General features: G+C 40.3%; 1 protein-coding gene across 2 annotated transcripts; it reads right to left on the reverse strand.

The window, feature by feature from the left end:
- Positions 1-36: 36 nt before the first annotated feature.
- Positions 37-13,310, reverse strand: rasal3 (RAS protein activator like 3). Of its 2 annotated transcripts, XM_061089331.1 has the most exons (19): positions 12,438-13,310; positions 10,203-10,321; positions 9,874-9,952; positions 8,527-8,594; positions 8,338-8,423; positions 7,603-7,732; positions 7,393-7,491; positions 6,632-7,306; positions 6,340-6,484; positions 6,055-6,199; positions 5,694-5,930; positions 5,308-5,509; positions 4,163-4,254; positions 3,952-4,065; positions 2,300-2,486; positions 2,012-2,122; positions 1,712-1,902; positions 732-816; positions 37-393 (listed from the first exon to the last, which is right to left on the reverse strand). In XM_061089331.1, exons 1-19 carry the CDS (start codon positions 13,033-13,035, stop codon positions 283-285), a joined length of 3,474 nt encoding a protein of 1,157 aa, XP_060945314.1. In that variant the 5' UTR covers positions 13,036-13,310; the 3' UTR covers positions 37-282. The 2 variants fall into 2 exon arrangements, with proteins under 2 accessions (XP_060945314.1, XP_060945322.1); XM_061089339.1 differs by lacking the exons at positions 9,874-9,952; positions 10,203-10,321; positions 12,438-13,310 and adding an exon at positions 9,151-9,210.
- Between the last annotated feature and the right edge of the window lie 4,158 nt (positions 13,311-17,468).

A 17,468-nucleotide genomic window follows, 5' to 3' on the forward strand; every position in this document is an offset into this window, starting at 1 on the left:
TGCAAAAGGCAAAGAGAGAAACACTTCAGGTGGTATTTATTTTATTCATCACAAAATGTATTAAACTCAAACAGCTGTTGCTTACACACAGTAAAAGCTGAGATGCAAAGAAATTCTGTCGGTATAATTTACTCCTGAGTCAGAGTTTGCCCACTCGCAGCCTATTTGAATATCTTCATAGAATTAACTTACATCTCATCAGGGAATCAACGCAGATGTTTCTAGATGAACTCTATATACTGCAAGTATTTATACAAAACTGCGAAACTAAGCTATTTGGGTTCAGTTGCTGTTGATGTGTGGCTTTTCAGGATGCTGTATGTTGTTTTGTCCACTGTTAGAGGCCTCGCTGAGCTGGTGAAGGTCCCTGAGCAGGCCTGCAAACTGTTCCTCCTATGAGCACATAGAAAACAGACATCAATATGATTCATTCATCTCATGCACACATTATGTAAGTAACTGAACTGCGGTGTACTGTCAATGAATGGGTCTCTGCCACAACATCAAGACAACATTACAGTCTGTAAAACTGGGTTTGAAGCAGTTATTTACAGGAAGTCACTGATCCTCAGAGCAAAAAACACGGCCATCTTTGAAACCGAAAAATTTCAGTTTCTTGATGACTTGATAAAATGTCAGTTGGGAGGTGAACTACTTCTTTAACGAAACTGTAGAAGTGAATGTCACTTCAATCCTGCTTGTAGATAATTGTTTGTCTCTTCTTTTCTTACCAGTACGTTCATTCGCTCAGCTGCTGCAACAGCGACATTCAGCTTCTTCTCATCTTCCTCTCTTTCTTCCTCAATCACACCCAGCCTGTGACACACAGAAACAGAAGAAGGGATGCATTTAGACAAAAACAAGAACACTTCAATTATATATGTTATGGAATTATTTACTGATAATTAGTATTAACAATTTCAACACATCGGAGCCTACTTCTCTCTGGAGCTTATCAAGACATAATCTACAGCCTCATGAATTTTTGTGAAAATAATCAGCGTTTTTAATTGTGGAATACATAGCGCAGCCAGACTGAATACACCCAGACACACCATGGACGACAGAAGTCAGTCACATTAAATGGAGTGGTGCAACATTTTTGTATTAATTTGAAAGGGCCAATGACATTTTATAACAGTTTTACAATACTTTTTCACAGACACTAACCTCAACAAACACAATCACCCAGTAACTGTATGTCAAAGCAGCATACCGTAGGACCATGTTAAGCTATGGACAGTTCACATGGATTACAGGTCTACTCTTCATCAGAAATAAACCTTATGTAGCTTGCGTAACGGCATGTCATCTGTCATCTGTGCAGCAGATAGACTACACACTGAATTCTGTCACAATGAAATATATTTATATACCCCCCCCCAGACTCAAATGACCTTTGACCACTGCAATCTAATAGATATCAAGATATCATGTTCAAGATGCGATAAATATGTTTTGCTAGGCCACCATGTGAACCATCAGCTGCTGTATCCACTGTGGTATAAAAAGGCTACTATACTACAATTAAAAAAAAAAAAACTTTCGCAGTTGCACACCTTGCCCATACTGCTACCCCCTCATCCTCATACTTCCATCGTACTTGATACAATTAAAAATGCAGACAAAATAAAAAAATCTAAAATATTTTATACTGAATACTTGCTGACAAATGGAGCATGCACATTACAGTTATACTACACAATTTTACCTGAAGGTGGCGCTGGCAAGCTGCTCGTCCCGCACCGCCAACTTATTCTGAAGGTCGTTCAACTCAGCCTGCAGCATTGAATTCTGATCCTGGCTCAGGCTGATGAAGTCTTCCAGGCGCTTTGCCATGTCCAGCTCTCGCTCTGTCACCTGATCTATCCCCAAACGAAGCTCTGACAGCTCTTGAGCGTGCTGGTGTGTCAATCACAAATTGGTATTTTAAGAAATGTGATGATGAAAAAAAAAACTATAGGTACAACCAGTATAAGGTAAGTTGAAGTGAGTTGCAGGTTTCTCATACCCTGTCGAGTAAGTTGAACTCCTCATTCCCGGCCTTCATCACACTTGACTCTTTGTTGTGGCTGTTTTTGATCCAGGGAACAGGTGCATGTGTACGCTTGACACTGGCACTCTGACACAAGAGGAGAGATTGTCAACATGATTCTGTCTAATCAAACATTCAAAACTATATTATTTAAAATGTAAATATATCTATTATTGATTTTATATCAATTTTGCCTCCTTTAAATCCTGAGATCATGATCTACCTAGAAAAGCAGCTTGTCTCAGAGTTCCTCTTTGTACTCACAGTATTAGGTGGAGAGATAAGTGGCTGGTTGGGGTCCACCTCCTGATCAGGGTCAGATATCGGCAGAGCTTCCGAACTTGTCTGCCTCTTCAAGACATGTTTTGCATGACCTGGACGTCGGTGAGGAGCACTCTGAGTTCTGGCGACCGGCTTTCTCTCTCTTGGACTCCTCTGATTTCTACCATCCCTTTTGAATACAAGAACAAAGGTATTCAATATTAAATTATTACCTTTGCATCAAATGGCATTCCGGAGATCTGTTGATCATGTTAGCATGTTAAACACCCCAACAGAACTCAACACCATGGTTACAGAGGTACATTTTCTGAATTGAGATTCCAATTTTTGACCATAATATTGTAACTATCCAAGGTAAACTTACCACAAGCTACAGGATGTGAAACAATGTTATATTCTCCTGTAGAAACCAAGTCTGTATGATATCAACTAAATTTCAAGAAAAATGTGTTTTTATCCCAATGTGAAGAAGTATCCACAAGGTTAAATCACTTTGTCTCTGATTGGTTAGGGTTAGGGTTTTTTTCTGTACCTCCAAATGTTTTTTTTTGCTGAGAATCAAATGTTTTATGGTCACGATTTTTCTCGTAGGTAGTCGACCTGGTTCACGGCCTTAAACTCAATTTTTTTTTCCTGAAACATTAAGAGAGAAAATGAATGGGAAATTTACATCTGGAACCAGAGCTGTTCTAAAATTGTCCAGTCAATATCTATATCTGTATTGTGCACTATTGTATGAGAACATTTTTAACTGAGGAAAAGATTCCTTCCAATCAGGGGCATCTACTAATATTGTGACAGAGGCATTTTACCAAAGAGATTTATTACCATAAAACATAGCTGAAAACATACTTCTTTAGGACATGAAGCAACAGTACTTGTACAGCATGTGCGTTCTAGTTTGACTGTGTTTGGAATGTACTTATACAGGAATAGTTCTGGATTTCTAACAATACCAGTTTGTTTTGTAAACTAGAGCCCAGTTCCGGGAGAAATGCAAGCTTAATTTGATTATTATTCATAGTTCATTATTTTTATTCTCAATATCAAAGACAATAAAGAGAACCGGATAAAATTGCATTTGAACTGGTGAGTGTGCTTTATAAGGCTTCACTTATAATTTCCCTATTAAAACAGATTAACTTCTTGTGAATTATATTAAACATATCCTTGTGCTTGCCAGTCTGGAGAGGCCTTATTTCTCAGTCAAACCTCTATGCATTGTCATGACCTTGGGGTAGTGACAGAAATAATACAACAGTTGACATATGTCACTGTACAGGATGAAAAACTCAGAATACAAACATCCAGAATAAGCTTGCAGTGAAATCACTCCTTGGCATTGAGAAGAACCCTGACAGTTCCTTTTGGTGATATTCTGGGAAGGTCTAACTGATTGGAGAGTTGCTAGAGGGATTATATATCTCAGCTATTTCTGGAGTACCTCTGGATTTACCAAAAGGAACCGTAGAACACACCTGGAGGTCTAACATCATGGTAGCCACTGGGTGACTATTAGAAAGTAACTGCATGACTGGATAGATCATTGGTACACATATTGTGGGTCAGCCCAAAAACCCCTTCATGGCTACTGACATCCAAAAAGCACAAATACAATGTCAGGGGTACGATACCCTTCTCGTAGGCCTTTGGAGTCCACAGGAAGCTGCTGGAGGGATGGCTGGTGAGGGCTGTACTTGTCCAAGTATTTAGGGGGAACATACACCGGCTTGGCTTGTCCCATTTGGCTGAAAGTAAAAGCTAACTTCAGTAAATGTATCAACACTATGTTCAAGTTGATAATCGCTCACGTGTCGTAGGCCTGTATAAGGCTTTTTAACATACCTATTGACTATGATCCGATGTGCTTCAGGTCCGACTGACTCTGTTATCTGGTTAAGAATCGTTGGCAGAGGGTGCAGCTTGTCGATAGTGTCCTGAGGAGGAAATAATGTTAGACCACATTCAAAGAAAGTAATTTAACATGTCAGCAGCATCGTGATACTTTGTAATGATAAGAAAATGATTATTATCGAAAGCTGAACATGAAAATGTCAATCAGAATTTCACAAACTCTGCCAGACTGCAATTGAAGCAAGTCTGGCAGGTTGAAAAGCTGCTTGACAAGTAGGTCTGTATTTCAACATATGTAGATAAGGGGGATATGGGTGATGGGGGCACATAGCACAGAACCTGGGTAAAGTGGCTACCGGCATTTTCTATGGCCTTTGAAGGGCACTTCTTTTAATTCTGTATGGTCTACCATTCCAGATGAATGATGATATGCAACTCTACAATGAATTAAAGAGTGTTTTTATATCAGGATTGGGATGTTATGAAAAAGGTAAATACATTTTGATAACATGATCATTTCAGCTAGCTATAGACCGCGGGAGGTTCATCCACCTAGCCTTTTCTTTTTTTAATGGGTCATAGACATACAAAATAACATTGTCTGTATAGCAATATTTTGTGTGTAACGCCCTCTCGTTCTATACCTAGGTTAATTTCAGATTTTTTAAGAGCAATGGCTAGAGGCTCAATCGCAATGGCGAACAGTAAAGGGGATAAGTTACAACCCTGTGTGCGTCTACAATGACCAACCCTTTTTAGTTTACCTTGAAGTGTGTTTTTTTTCAATGTGGTCAGACAACATGTACAAATTTGTTATTTTCTAGCATAAGAAGACCCTAAGGGCTAGGAAGCACAGCAGCTAAGCCATAAGTTATTGGGGTTACGGTAAACAGGGAATGGCTCAAGGACTCAAGACATTAGACAACACACAAGTCTAAAATAGTCTAAAATGTATTAATCTGAATGATGGGTCTTACATTTCAGTCTTAAATTGAACTTGTTGAAACCTGCAGAAACCCTGTATAAACTATGACCAAACAGTTTGCTGTTGCACAAGCTTCAACATCAGGCACAAACAGATGATAAATACTGTGGGCGTGACAGACCAAAGGGGACCCATTGGTTTTCAGTCCTACCTGGCCCCTCTGATAGATGATGTCTACTAGCAGGCCATGTAGCACGGCCAGGCGCAGAGGCAGATCCACATAGCCGTCAAAAGAAGTCATTGGGATTTCGTTGACCTGACTGGACACTGTTTGTAGAAAACTCCTCATTCCATTCCAGTGTTGCTGCAAGAATTCATTCATAAAAAGCATGTACTCTTCCTTATCACCAAACCTGGAACAGAATGAAAGATTTCTTTTAATTAAAATCCACTTCAGGTTAAGTATGATTATCAGTTGTCAGTTTAAACATTATGATTATTTTTCTCATTCCCAGAAAACATGTTTTTCATCTTGTCAAAAGATGTTTTTGCGCTAATATTGTATTAGACTTCCAATCCAGATCAGAGGCTACTCACAAGGTGAAGTTGGCCAAATTCTGGATGACTTTGGCAGTTAAGGTGAGGGTACGTAGGGTGTTTGTCTCGGGATAAGGCTGCGTCAGACCAAACAGAGAAGGACTGAGGATAGCGGGGCATAAGAAGCGAAGGAAGAGGGAAGCAGAGATAAGACGCTGGCCGATCTCTGGTCTGCCCTGGTCTTCACACAGCTCCACCCAGCTGGAGAAGATCTTGTGTAACTCTTCAGGAAAGCTTCTGAGGGTAGGAAACATGGTAATCATCAGCACATGGAATTCTGCTCAAACATTACTGCTGGCCTTAAAATTGTATCATTTGTTTTTCTCTGACTTTTCCATGATGAGCTGAATTCTTATCTCACCCATGGTTCTCAATAATCTTCATCACCACCTCCTCACAGGCCTCGTTCAAGTGTTTCTGGTTGCTTAGCAGTTCAGAGGCGGGGCATTTACGAGGATCGACTTCACAGTTCTCCACCGAGTCATAAAGACGCGTGATAAAGTCTCCTGTAGTGAAAAAAAAATTGAGAAAGAGTGAGCGAGAAGGGGGAGAGAGAGACCAGGAACAGTTGTGTACCGTCAATTTGAGCTCTGACAGACTGGTTGTTTGAATAAAAATTATAATAATAATTTTCAATGGATACTACCTAGTGTATCAATGAGGTACTTCTGGCCAACAAGCTTCATATATTCATCAATGGCTTTAGTGGCCAGTGTGTTCTCTCTGAAGATCAGTGCCTCCCTCTCTCCAAGACGCTCCACCTCTGCACCACCCAAGTCAATGAGGAACTCCTGAAACATGCATTCAATTAAGAAAACAAGTTATTATTCCTTATGATTATGATTATTGCTTTCTGTGGGGGTATTTCAGATTGTGTTTTAGTTATATTTCCCCACTGTGAGATTTCAAAATTATGATTTCCGTAGCTCATTATTCACCTTAGCTTTGCCAATACTCTGCAGTACATGGACCAGAGCTCCTGCCAGCTCTTCCTTCTCCTTAACATTCAGAAGCGGCTCCAGACTTCTGCACATTTCCACATAATCCACCGTCACATACTCGGCAAACTCTTTGTATTTCTCCATGGGCAACACTTTCAAATTTTGAAAACGGGCTTTAATACGTATCGACGCCTGTGGTCCCAGGAGCTCTTTGGACCCTGCTGTGCCTGCCGCCTTGTATGGAGTGATCGGATACCATTTCTCCTGATAGGTCCGCCCTCGGATATCAGCTAAAGGTATAGCAACACTGCCCAGTGGGTGCAGGCTTGGCTCTTCTCTGGAGTGACGCTTTTTCTTGGGGTCCTCCTCACGAAAGAGGTGCAAGTTGATTTGGGAGACGCAGGGCAGGTTGTCGAGCTCAAAAAATTCACCCCAGAATAGTTGACATCCTCCAACCACACCTCCACTGGCCCCCAGGCCTCCTGACGACCCAGACGAGCTGTCCCCTGCCAGGCTGGAGCGGTTCAATGGCTTGCCAACAGCTCGACTGCTGGTGCGGGCAAACAAGGTCCCATCCAGGTGTACCTCACAGTAATAACGCCTTTTGGGTGGCAGATCCTTGGCTTCATTTATCCACAGACACAGGGAGTTCTCTGTGCGCTCAATGTTGTCCTGGGAAAATTGATAAACTTAGATGTTTTATTAGAATTTAGATTTTCTATGACACATTTTAACAACAGATGTTTAGTAATTCATACCTTATTTGGCTGAGCAGCTCGTCTCAGGTCCTCAATCCAACGGTCACGTTCAGCAGTTGAGGAGCAGCCGAAACAGTGGGTGCTCTCAGAGTTTATCACCTGTAAGTACATTTAAACCAGAAGGAGCCTGTGAGTGTTTCTTTTTTTGACACAAGCACCATATGATTCTCCCTCAGGAACCTGAAGGAACTAACATAAGTCAAGGTTTACCTCGAAGCAGTACTTCTCCCCCAAAATGGAGCTGTGGACGGGCCTGATGACAGTGCTGGTGTCTGCACTCAGATCTAGACTCCCCACTGCATTGACTGGAATTGACACAGACTCCCGGGAACTATAATGTCTTAAATGAGAGCAGAGATTTAGGCATCGTAAAAATGATAAAACGTTAGGTGGCAAATATCATGCTGGTGACTGCTGGTATCATGAAAGGTTACATGAGGACATGAGATAAATATCTACTGATAGATAAGAATCTCTGTAATTAAAATAGATGCTTTGTAGACATTACAATTATTTCCATGCTTTTGTGTGCTGATCCCCTGGCTTTTCCTCACGCACCACCCTCTATTCAGAGACTATTCAGAGACCCCACAAATGTTGTTCCATCATACATAACAATGATTTGAAATAGGTTTTTAATCCTTCAATCCTTTTTTTAATTATCCAATTCTAAGATGTCAGACAAAATTCAGTTCTCAGAAAACTCAAGGCGTTTAACATGCTAAACTAGGCTTATGAACATGTTAATTCTGTGATTGTGAGCATGCGACATTAGCATTTAGCTCAGCCCCACAGAGATGCTGGTGTGGCAGTAGACTCTTAATTTACTTAATGACTCTAATTGCCCCCCCAATTGATTTCAAATCCAATATTGTGGAGTACACATAAAGTATCAGTACTTGTGGACTGCACTGTGTTTTGCTTCACGGTAACAGTGTAGTGTACCTGCTTCCTTTGTTTAGCCCCAAGGGGTTTTGTTGGGTGTTGCTATTCCTCTTGGCCTTGTTCTCCAGACGTCTCTTGATCAGTGCCTGAGGGTGAAGAACGCAAGCATGGTGTTTGAGGGCAATTAAACATTATATCAACAGGAAAAGCGGAGCTCGCAGAAAGATTGCTATCTGATAAAATACTCACCCTCACACCACCATCTTGGTTCTTTGGTCGCGGGCCACCTGACAGGCCCACATGGTCAGGACTGCATTCTAAGAGTCAGGCCAAAACAAAGCCATTGATATCGACAATGAACTAAGCTTACTTTTATACCCATGTTTTTGCAGAATCCTATCACACTTTTGTCGACAACATTTTGTCTTTTTATAAAATGTTTCAGTCATTTGTTTGATTGAAGCCCCTGTCTTCAAACCCTTTGCCCAAACTTCTGACTGCCTCAACTCCACTGGCAGTACTCATGTCTGCGCTTCAACAGATGAAAGATGAAACCCTCAGAAGATTAGCCAAGATTATTATATTAGCAAATACAAAGAGATGAGCTCATACAGGATGTGGTTTTCTGACAGGGCTGCAACAATTTGATTAAAGTCTACTATTGCACTGTGCACACTTGGCTTGCAGACATTCTTATATGTGAAAAGCTATTTAGAACTATGCAGATAATACAATTAGAAACAAATTATATTCTGCCAGGATTCTGCCTCATTTGTAGATTCAGTATCGCTGTTTTTAATCCTTCAGTTTCTTTGGAAAAACATCTTTAAAGTCACAAGTTTACAACACAATTCATAAAACGTAATGTCTTACCAAGTGCCCCACCACAGACAAACCAGCGTCTGAATCCCATCATTTAGTCTGCAAGTGTCACACAATCTCGTTACTTCGATCTCTGTCTGTGCAACATTTTCCTCATCCCTTCACTAACATCGGTTGATGGTGACAGCGAGCACCAGCCAAGCAGCCAAAATTTCGTAAAAGAGCAGTTACTTCCAGTGCGCAGCCTCTGAATCGAAGCAGACACTGACTGTGCCCTCTCTCTCTCTCTTTACGAGCTCTCATTGGACTGGTAGAACACACAGGCGCGATGCTATCTTCCCCAAAAACGTAGAGGAAGCAATTTGACAGTCGCACGCATAAACATTCAGCTATTCCTCTGTGTCTGCAGAGCCATTAGTGTGGACATGATGTCAGAAGCTGTGATGGCGGTCATGTCTTTTCAGTTTTCTGATGGTTTTACTCAGGGTTCAGGGTTACACCTGTAATTAGTGCACATATTTGATCTACATTTTGCTTAATTTATATACATAGGGGGATGGGTGACTGGTCTTATTGGGACAAAAAGCCTGTCCTCATAACGTAAATCATTACATGTTAAGGTGAAGTCATGTTAAAGTTAAGGTTGGGTTTAGGTTGAGGTTAGGGTTAGACAAGAAGTATTCAGTTCAGTTAGGTCAGGATGAGGGTGAGCGCTAGTCGCTACATTGACTTCCTCTGTGTGTTTGTGTGTGTATGTGTGTGTGAGGTATGAACCTGTGTCGATATCTGCAAGGTTCCGCATGCTGATGTTGGACAGGCAGCTGCTGACACGGTTTCGAGTCCACATCGTTGGCTGAAAAAAAACACACACACAATTCTTTGTGGTCTTTTCAGCTGGAAGTGTTGTCTTGAGTTAACGTTTTTCCATTATACGTCCAGGTGTAATAGACTTAGTTAAGTTAGTTATGTGTTAGTTCAACTTTGACAACATTGTGGATCCACAACACACATACATTAGTTGTGTGTAGCGTGCGTGTGTGTGTGTGTGTGTGTGTGTGTGTGTGTGTGTGTGTGTGTGTGTGTGTATGTGTGAGTGTTTGTACCTCCTCCTCTGGGGATATGAGAATTTGTCCATCGTCAAGGTTACAGTTGCTGATGTCCCATATGGGGACCTCTTGAGGTGGGGCCCATTGTAGTCGTGGCAGTTCAGTCGCTCCCACATCTGCCACACAAGAGCACATGCACACTCATACTCACATTCTGTACTATTCTATACTAATGCACAACTTAAAAAGACACATGAACCTGCTGTAATTGCGTTTTTCATAAAATGTAAATGCATACTAAACATATTCTACAAAATAGATGAACAGGATGTTTTCTCTTCCTTTGGAGAACCAATGGTATCCTTAATATCATATATAATATATGGACATTGCAGAAGCGTAATTGGAGCCACATGCTGGCTCTTGTTTGTTTCTTTTATTTTTGGTAATTATGGCACGTTATCTCCCACAGCACTTGGTCACTCCCACTTGCTGACCCACTGGGGCTTCAGATGATATCGCTCTCATGACACACGAGGATGAGCTGCACACATCCTGTGGTTTCTCTATAGTTTTTGTCTTGACATATTTTCATGTTGCTACAGGTTGCAACTGTCATTTTATGTCATATATTTTCAGAAAAATGTATAGATTAGCTCAGTAGTAAGTGTGAAGAGAAATAGATATAATAGATAAAAATGCAGCAATATTTGTTTGCAACGAGTGTGGCAGGAGGTGACATTTTCTCCTTGATTTCACTTGTTTATCAGTCTGAAAATCCCTGATCTTCTCTGGGCAGTCATGTCTGCCTCGCTCTCTCTTTTAGAGCGAGATGTTTGTCGTTCATTCAGCTAGTTAGTGTTACTTTTTTGTTTATGTGTTCAGGCAGTCTGCCATAGTATCAGCTGACACTCAAGTATGTCACAAAAATGTATTGTGGACATGATCTTCGGCCAGGTGTGCTGCTCTGAAGCTGGTCAGACGTTTGCTGGAGTTTCTAATGTCACTAGATGAGAGGTCATTCAGCCTCTGTATCTGCCGACTGAGGGAACTATTTGAACTGGTAGACAACAAGGATGGAAATACTGAGAAGCTAGTAAAATTGAATGAATGTCTTTTTTTCTTTATAAATGAAAGAACTAATTTTAAACAATAATTTTGGTATAAAGAGCCACAGGCCTCGGTGCCCCTAAAGCACAGTTGGTTTAAGCATAAACAATACTTATTACTTAATACTAATACAGCTTCCTTCTCTGCTGAGCAGTTTCCTGTAGCAGTGTTTTGTAAATCATAAGGTAAGTGTGCGGAAAGGCATGTTTTTCCTCACTTATAGCACAAATTTTTTTTGGAAGGCGATTTTGTTATGTTGTTATGTTTACCATGAATATGTGACAGTACTGCATAAAACACAAAAATAATGTGACAAAACTAAGCAGATTAATGTATTTCGATTTTGTTTTGCTCATTATGTTCCATTAAATATCAGGGGTATGGGGTAAAAAGAATCATACACACAAGTCTATAAATCTAAGTAGTTCCTTGATGCTGCCACTGATCCAGATTCATTGTAGGGACTTCAAACTCAGATTTGTTCTCAGGTGTGATCACACTGTCTCTTCAACACAATGAACCACCAAAACTAAAAAATCTGCAGAAGAAGTTTTTAAGATGTCATTTGAATCGTTTTCAAGCTCTGATTCATTGAATAGGTGACTAAATTATTAGATTTTTTTTTTAAATTATGTAACCTTCAAAGTTCTTATAGTTTGTATGTAATCTGCTCTTTTGCATTGTTTTCTATTTATCGCCAATTTGAACGTACGTGCTACATATGAATAAATATATTCCACTCGTTCCAGAGTTCAACCCAGAGATATATTTTTACAGATACTGTTCCTTTTTGCTCTTTTATTTTTGATACTTTTTCAGGCTGTATGTTCTTGTTTAATGTTGTCTTGAGTTCATCTCTTTTAATCACTTTGTTCATCTATTAACACATGCATCACATGTACCTCACATACTCGACTGTGTCACTGATCCTACGTACAAACCTCATAGAACGACCATTTTGATAAATGAAAACAAAATGTTGCCTTGTGCATCTTGCACATTGGTATATCTATTATCAAATTGATTTATAATGTAAAAATATGTCATTACGAGTAAAAAAATAAGTCTCATATTCCCAACTCCCCTACTTAACTCAAACATGAAATTGAAAGACTGTTGAAATACTTTTTAAATAGGTGGAGTATGTATTATAAGTTGAGTATGTAATATGTATTTCTTTACCTTGTAGTAATGTCTGGGTGCTGCTTCGACTTTGCAGCTTGGGCCTCTTGAGCTTCTGGGAAACAGTCCTCAGGTACTTTTTAAAGAGCGCCCCTCCGCCTCCCCTCTGTGAAGGGTCTGTGGAGGAGACCCCCGAGGCCTCTGCAGCAGCTGAGCATGAAGCTGCGTCGGCTGAGCCACCTGCGCTGGAGGAAAGGGCCGCAAACAGGGACCCCGGAGGCTCAGACTGGGCCCTTCTGAAGGGGTTCTTTCTGGTTCCACTGGCAACTTTATCCAGCTTGGCTCCCTCTCCACCTTTCCCAACAGGTTCCTCGCTCAGGGCCTTGCGCCAGTTCTGCATCTTGGTCCATTTGTTGGAGGAGGCCTTCTGGATCTTGTCGATTGTAGATGAAGAAGAAGCTGCTCCTCCTTCTCCTCGATCTTTCACATCATCGAGCGCCCCTTTGCCAGTTTGCCAACTGTATGTATCGATGGTGTCGGTGGTGTCAGATGTTTGTCCTGCTGGAGGCTCCACAGGAGATTCCTTCTCCTTCTCTGGTGATCCATGCTCCTTTGGTTGTTGAGCTGCAGGCTCTAAATCTTTCTCCTCAGTGCCCATATCTGATATTAAAGGTGTGTGACTCAAATGTTCTCTTGTCTTAAAGATGCATCAAGCAAAATTCAAATACCTTCTCGGGAGACGTGTTTCTGATTCACCACTAACTTGGAGACTGCTGTCTGTGTTAATGATGACAAAGGTTACGGTGCCTGCACCAGCTCAGTCTCTCTGCTTCTCTCGTTTCCTGTCTTGCAGAACGTTATCCGGCAGCAACACACGACTGTCGTCTTTCTGTGGTTGCTTTGCTGCAGTGCACAACTCCTCTTACCCACCAGCTGTTTGCTTCCTCATAAAATGACAGAGAAGGTCATCCCTATACAGAAATCTGTTCTTCTCTGCTCTTTGTGCTTTCATTTGATACTTCCTTTCTTTCTCACTTCCTGTTCTGGTGTATAGTTATCATTCCTCCACCTTCACCTCAGAGGACACCTGTTCTCATAGCAGTTTTATCTGTTGCATTATGAGTGTGAGAAGCCTTTTTTCATTTATCAAGATACTGATTGATTAACAGAATCTCATGAATCAATTATTAAAATGCAGTATTGTGTTAAATTAGGATGAGATCATCTTTAGGATAACATCTCTTTTTGTATTCTCTATTACTTATATTACATAGCAGGGTGTAGACCCAGTTTGACTATGACTTTGAATAAGACCATGATGAATAAAGCAGTCTGACAGTATCCATGTGTTATCAGCTACCTGTGCGAGTATGGACTGTTGACTGTTAATATCAGTTTCCTGTCACAGGGAGGTTGCACTTCCTGCTGAGATCGTTTTTTCAGACTCTGAAAACCACATCCTGTGCTCATGCTGCTCTCTACTCATCTGCAGAAGATTGCTGCGTCAAAGTGGGGCGAGATGTACACACTAATGTTAGTAGGTGCCTGATGTTAAAATATAAGTGGACAGTTGTTAACTGATGTCACTGTATTACTTTAAAAATTGTATCTGGACATTCAAGTGCATGAACAGGACTGTTAATATATTGCATTGTTTAAAGTTTCAGGATGTCAGATTTGTGTCTGAGTTATCGAGGCCCTCTGCTGGCTGTGTTTTGATATTGTCAATGGCAATGGAATTCAATTTATATAAAAATGTGTGAGGTGTTAACTGAAGTGCTGCAATGAATTGGGTCAATAAATTGATTAGTTGATAGAACATTTATCAGCCACTATTTTGATACTTAGATACATTCACATTTTTGTAATTTATTTTTTCTGACTTAAATTACAAAGCTTTTGGACTGTTTGTCAGATAAAATACGTCATTTGAAGATGTCACCTTGAGCTTGGTGGAACTATTTTCAATATTTTCTATCCTTTTATAATAAATCAAACAATCAATCAAATCGTATTTTTATAGCCCAAATTCACAAATCACAATTTGTTGCAAATGGCCTCTTTAACTCTACAGGTAAATAATGAATAAAGGAGATGACCTGCTGTAGTTAACTTAATTATTAGTTGTGTTCGTGTTGACTGCAGACTGCAAAAGTTCACAGCAAATCCAAAGAGTAACTAAACCACTTTTTCCAGCTGAACATCAATGTACCCAGGTATTTATTAGTGCAGTTGAATGATTCTGGTCCAAATCTTGACATCAGCAAGTGTTTGAAGTCAACACTTTTTGTGAATATGCATAGTGACTGCCCTCTACTGTTAAAACCCAACTATTGCGATTGAATGTTGCTATTGTTTGATCTGGAAGCAGGTGACATATGTGGAGGCAGTTTCCATCATCAACCCTCTCCTCATATATAGATCCAATAGTGTGATCTAGTCTCTACCTCTGCTACCTCCCTAATCTTTGTCTGAGGGAAACAGGTGACTGCAGCGCGTGCACACACACACCTGTCTCAGGACAGAAAGGACATTATGGGTGGGGTTGGCAGTGTGTTGCTACAAAGACATTCAGTAGTTACATAGCTTTAAAGTCTATTAGAACGTACACTAACATCGGCCTTCTAATTAACGGGATCTGACCACTCAGAGACGGCCCTCCACCCTCTCTTGCACTTGAACTGCCTCAGCCTTAAGGCATAACTGGGGCTGGAGCCAACAACTGGAACATATACAGCTGGAGACCACTGTGGTCTTCAACCATACTAATGCCCATTTCAGGTTATTCTTGAGGAAAAAAGTCATCCAATTATAAAAGGCACTCTGTGGCATAGGTGCCTTGACTCCATTGTGTTATTGCCTGAAGACGTCACTGACATCAAGCCCTGCCTTCCTTGCTCCCTCAGTCCCCTGCCTAGTTTTCAAAAGTTACATTTTAATGAGATATTTCAGTCTGGAGTGATGTGGAGGACTTGTTTGCCCAACACAGAGCATTCCTGGAGTCACTTAAATGATAATTTGGTTCGTCAGCCTGAGAGACAAAAGGCCACCTGTTTTATTTCTAACCTTTATTGTCACTACGGTTGGATATGTGTTAGTTTGGAAAGGGAAAATGCAGAGGCATCTCAGCTGATTTGAAAAGTTATTTGTTCCACCGTGGAAATAAATTGTCAGTTCAATGTAAAGAAGCCCTGCCAACTCTAACATAAGAATGTTCTTATGTTCTGTACTTGTAAAACAGAGGATTTGAGATATGGCCTTGATACATCTGTTTAAAAGACCATACAAAATTGTTTGCTTTGCTTTATTTAATACAGTTCTTGATCTCAATAATATAATTTAGTTTTTCTTATAACACTGGCTCCAAATAATGTGCTGTAATGAATGCAATGTTGTTGTGTATAACCCCATTTTTGTAATGCATTTAAATTAGGAGAGTTGGTTTTTATTTGACCCCATCATGGCTCATTTGTTGCATTTGGGAGTTTAACTGTGGACTTTATGCCAGTGCCTGTGGATAACATTGTGAAAGAGTCTACTTCAACCCAAACTATGATCTTTTACTGAAACTAAACAAACTACAGCTGAAAGTGAGAAAGCACTGACGCTTTCTTTCAACAGTCTATTTCAATGAGTTGTAATTACAGCTATTGGCCATAAGAGGTCCCTGAACATCCAATGTTGTTAAGCCATAAAGTAGACTTTTTCTTTTCTGTTCAAACAGTATTTTTTGTGATATACTCAGTTATTTATCCAATGTGGCATATCACTAAGATGCATGATCAATTGACCTCAGGCTCTTGATCACACTGCTGGATTAGAATCTAGGACATCACAGTTACCCGGTATGTGCTTTCAGCCTGGCGCGCCCACTACACACCCAACTTAATGGTGTCTTTGTTCTGTTCTCACTCAAGGAAGGTGACGTTCACATGCTGATCCAGTGAACAACACACAACACGATGACCTTTTGCAGTGACCTGGATTGAATCTCAACCAAAGCAGCTGTAATCACTGCTGCCTCCTGTTTTCATGCTAAATCAGGGAATGGTGTATTACTGATTCACAATAGACCACATTCTCCATAAGCAAATTCTCGAACCGATCATTGTATGACATGTGTCAGTATTCTCTATTAAACTGTGGTTCTTTCACATTTGCCGTAGGGACAGACCTCGGTGTAAGCCATGAATTCAACTAGCCTGCCCTTTGAAACACAATCGCCTTAATGCTATCATCCACCGCCATCACTGCTAAACCTCTTACATCATTAGGATGTGAGTGTATTTAACTCTGAGAACTAAACAGAAGCTTATAGGCCACAGAAGTCCGGACATGTGGGTCAACAAAGAACCATTAATGTCTGAAACATATGAGCTGGAAAGATAATTTGTCAAAAATGTAATAATTAGGTGCAAGAATCACTTACTTAGGTTTATTTAAATGTTTTTTTTCCCCCTTTATTAAACTCCATCAAAGATTACGCAAAAAGTGGGTTAACCATGAAACTTAGTAGAAGAAGAATGCAGTATAGGTCAGGAGTTAACCAATACAATTTTGGTGCAAATCTGGATCAGGGGGCAGATCCAGGATCTTCTGTCTATTCCGTCCCATTTATGGAGACAGAGTCTCTAGAAAAGACTTTCAAAAGGATTCATTGGTGTTATGCCACAAAAAACGACAATAATGTGGATTGCTCTCTCTGTCATCGGGCTCCAGAAGAGTCTTGTCTTTTTTTTTTGGTCTTGTCTCCACTAATTTTGCTTTTGGGAAGATATATTTGTTTTATTTCCCGGCATATTGACTCTCCATCAATCAAAGTAAAATGTTATAATCATTTGGACTATGCCACTTGCTAAATCATATATTCACAAATCTAAATATTGTAATAAGTCATTGATGATTATCTTTGAGAAAGAAATCTAATAAATGTAGTGACCAGTCATTTTTCTTATTGGTACTTGCAGTTGTGCCACATTATAAATTACCACCATACTCCCCAGTGACCAGGTCTACTCATCAATCAATAACAAAATACCCCTGTGTGTGAGTGTGTGTGCGCAGAGGCTTGATAAGCAGGATCAGTTCAAA

This window comes from Limanda limanda, chromosome 2 (genome assembly GCF_963576545.1).
Source record: "Limanda limanda chromosome 2, fLimLim1.1, whole genome shotgun sequence".
NCBI lineage: Eukaryota > Metazoa > Chordata > Actinopteri > Pleuronectiformes > Pleuronectidae > Limanda > Limanda limanda.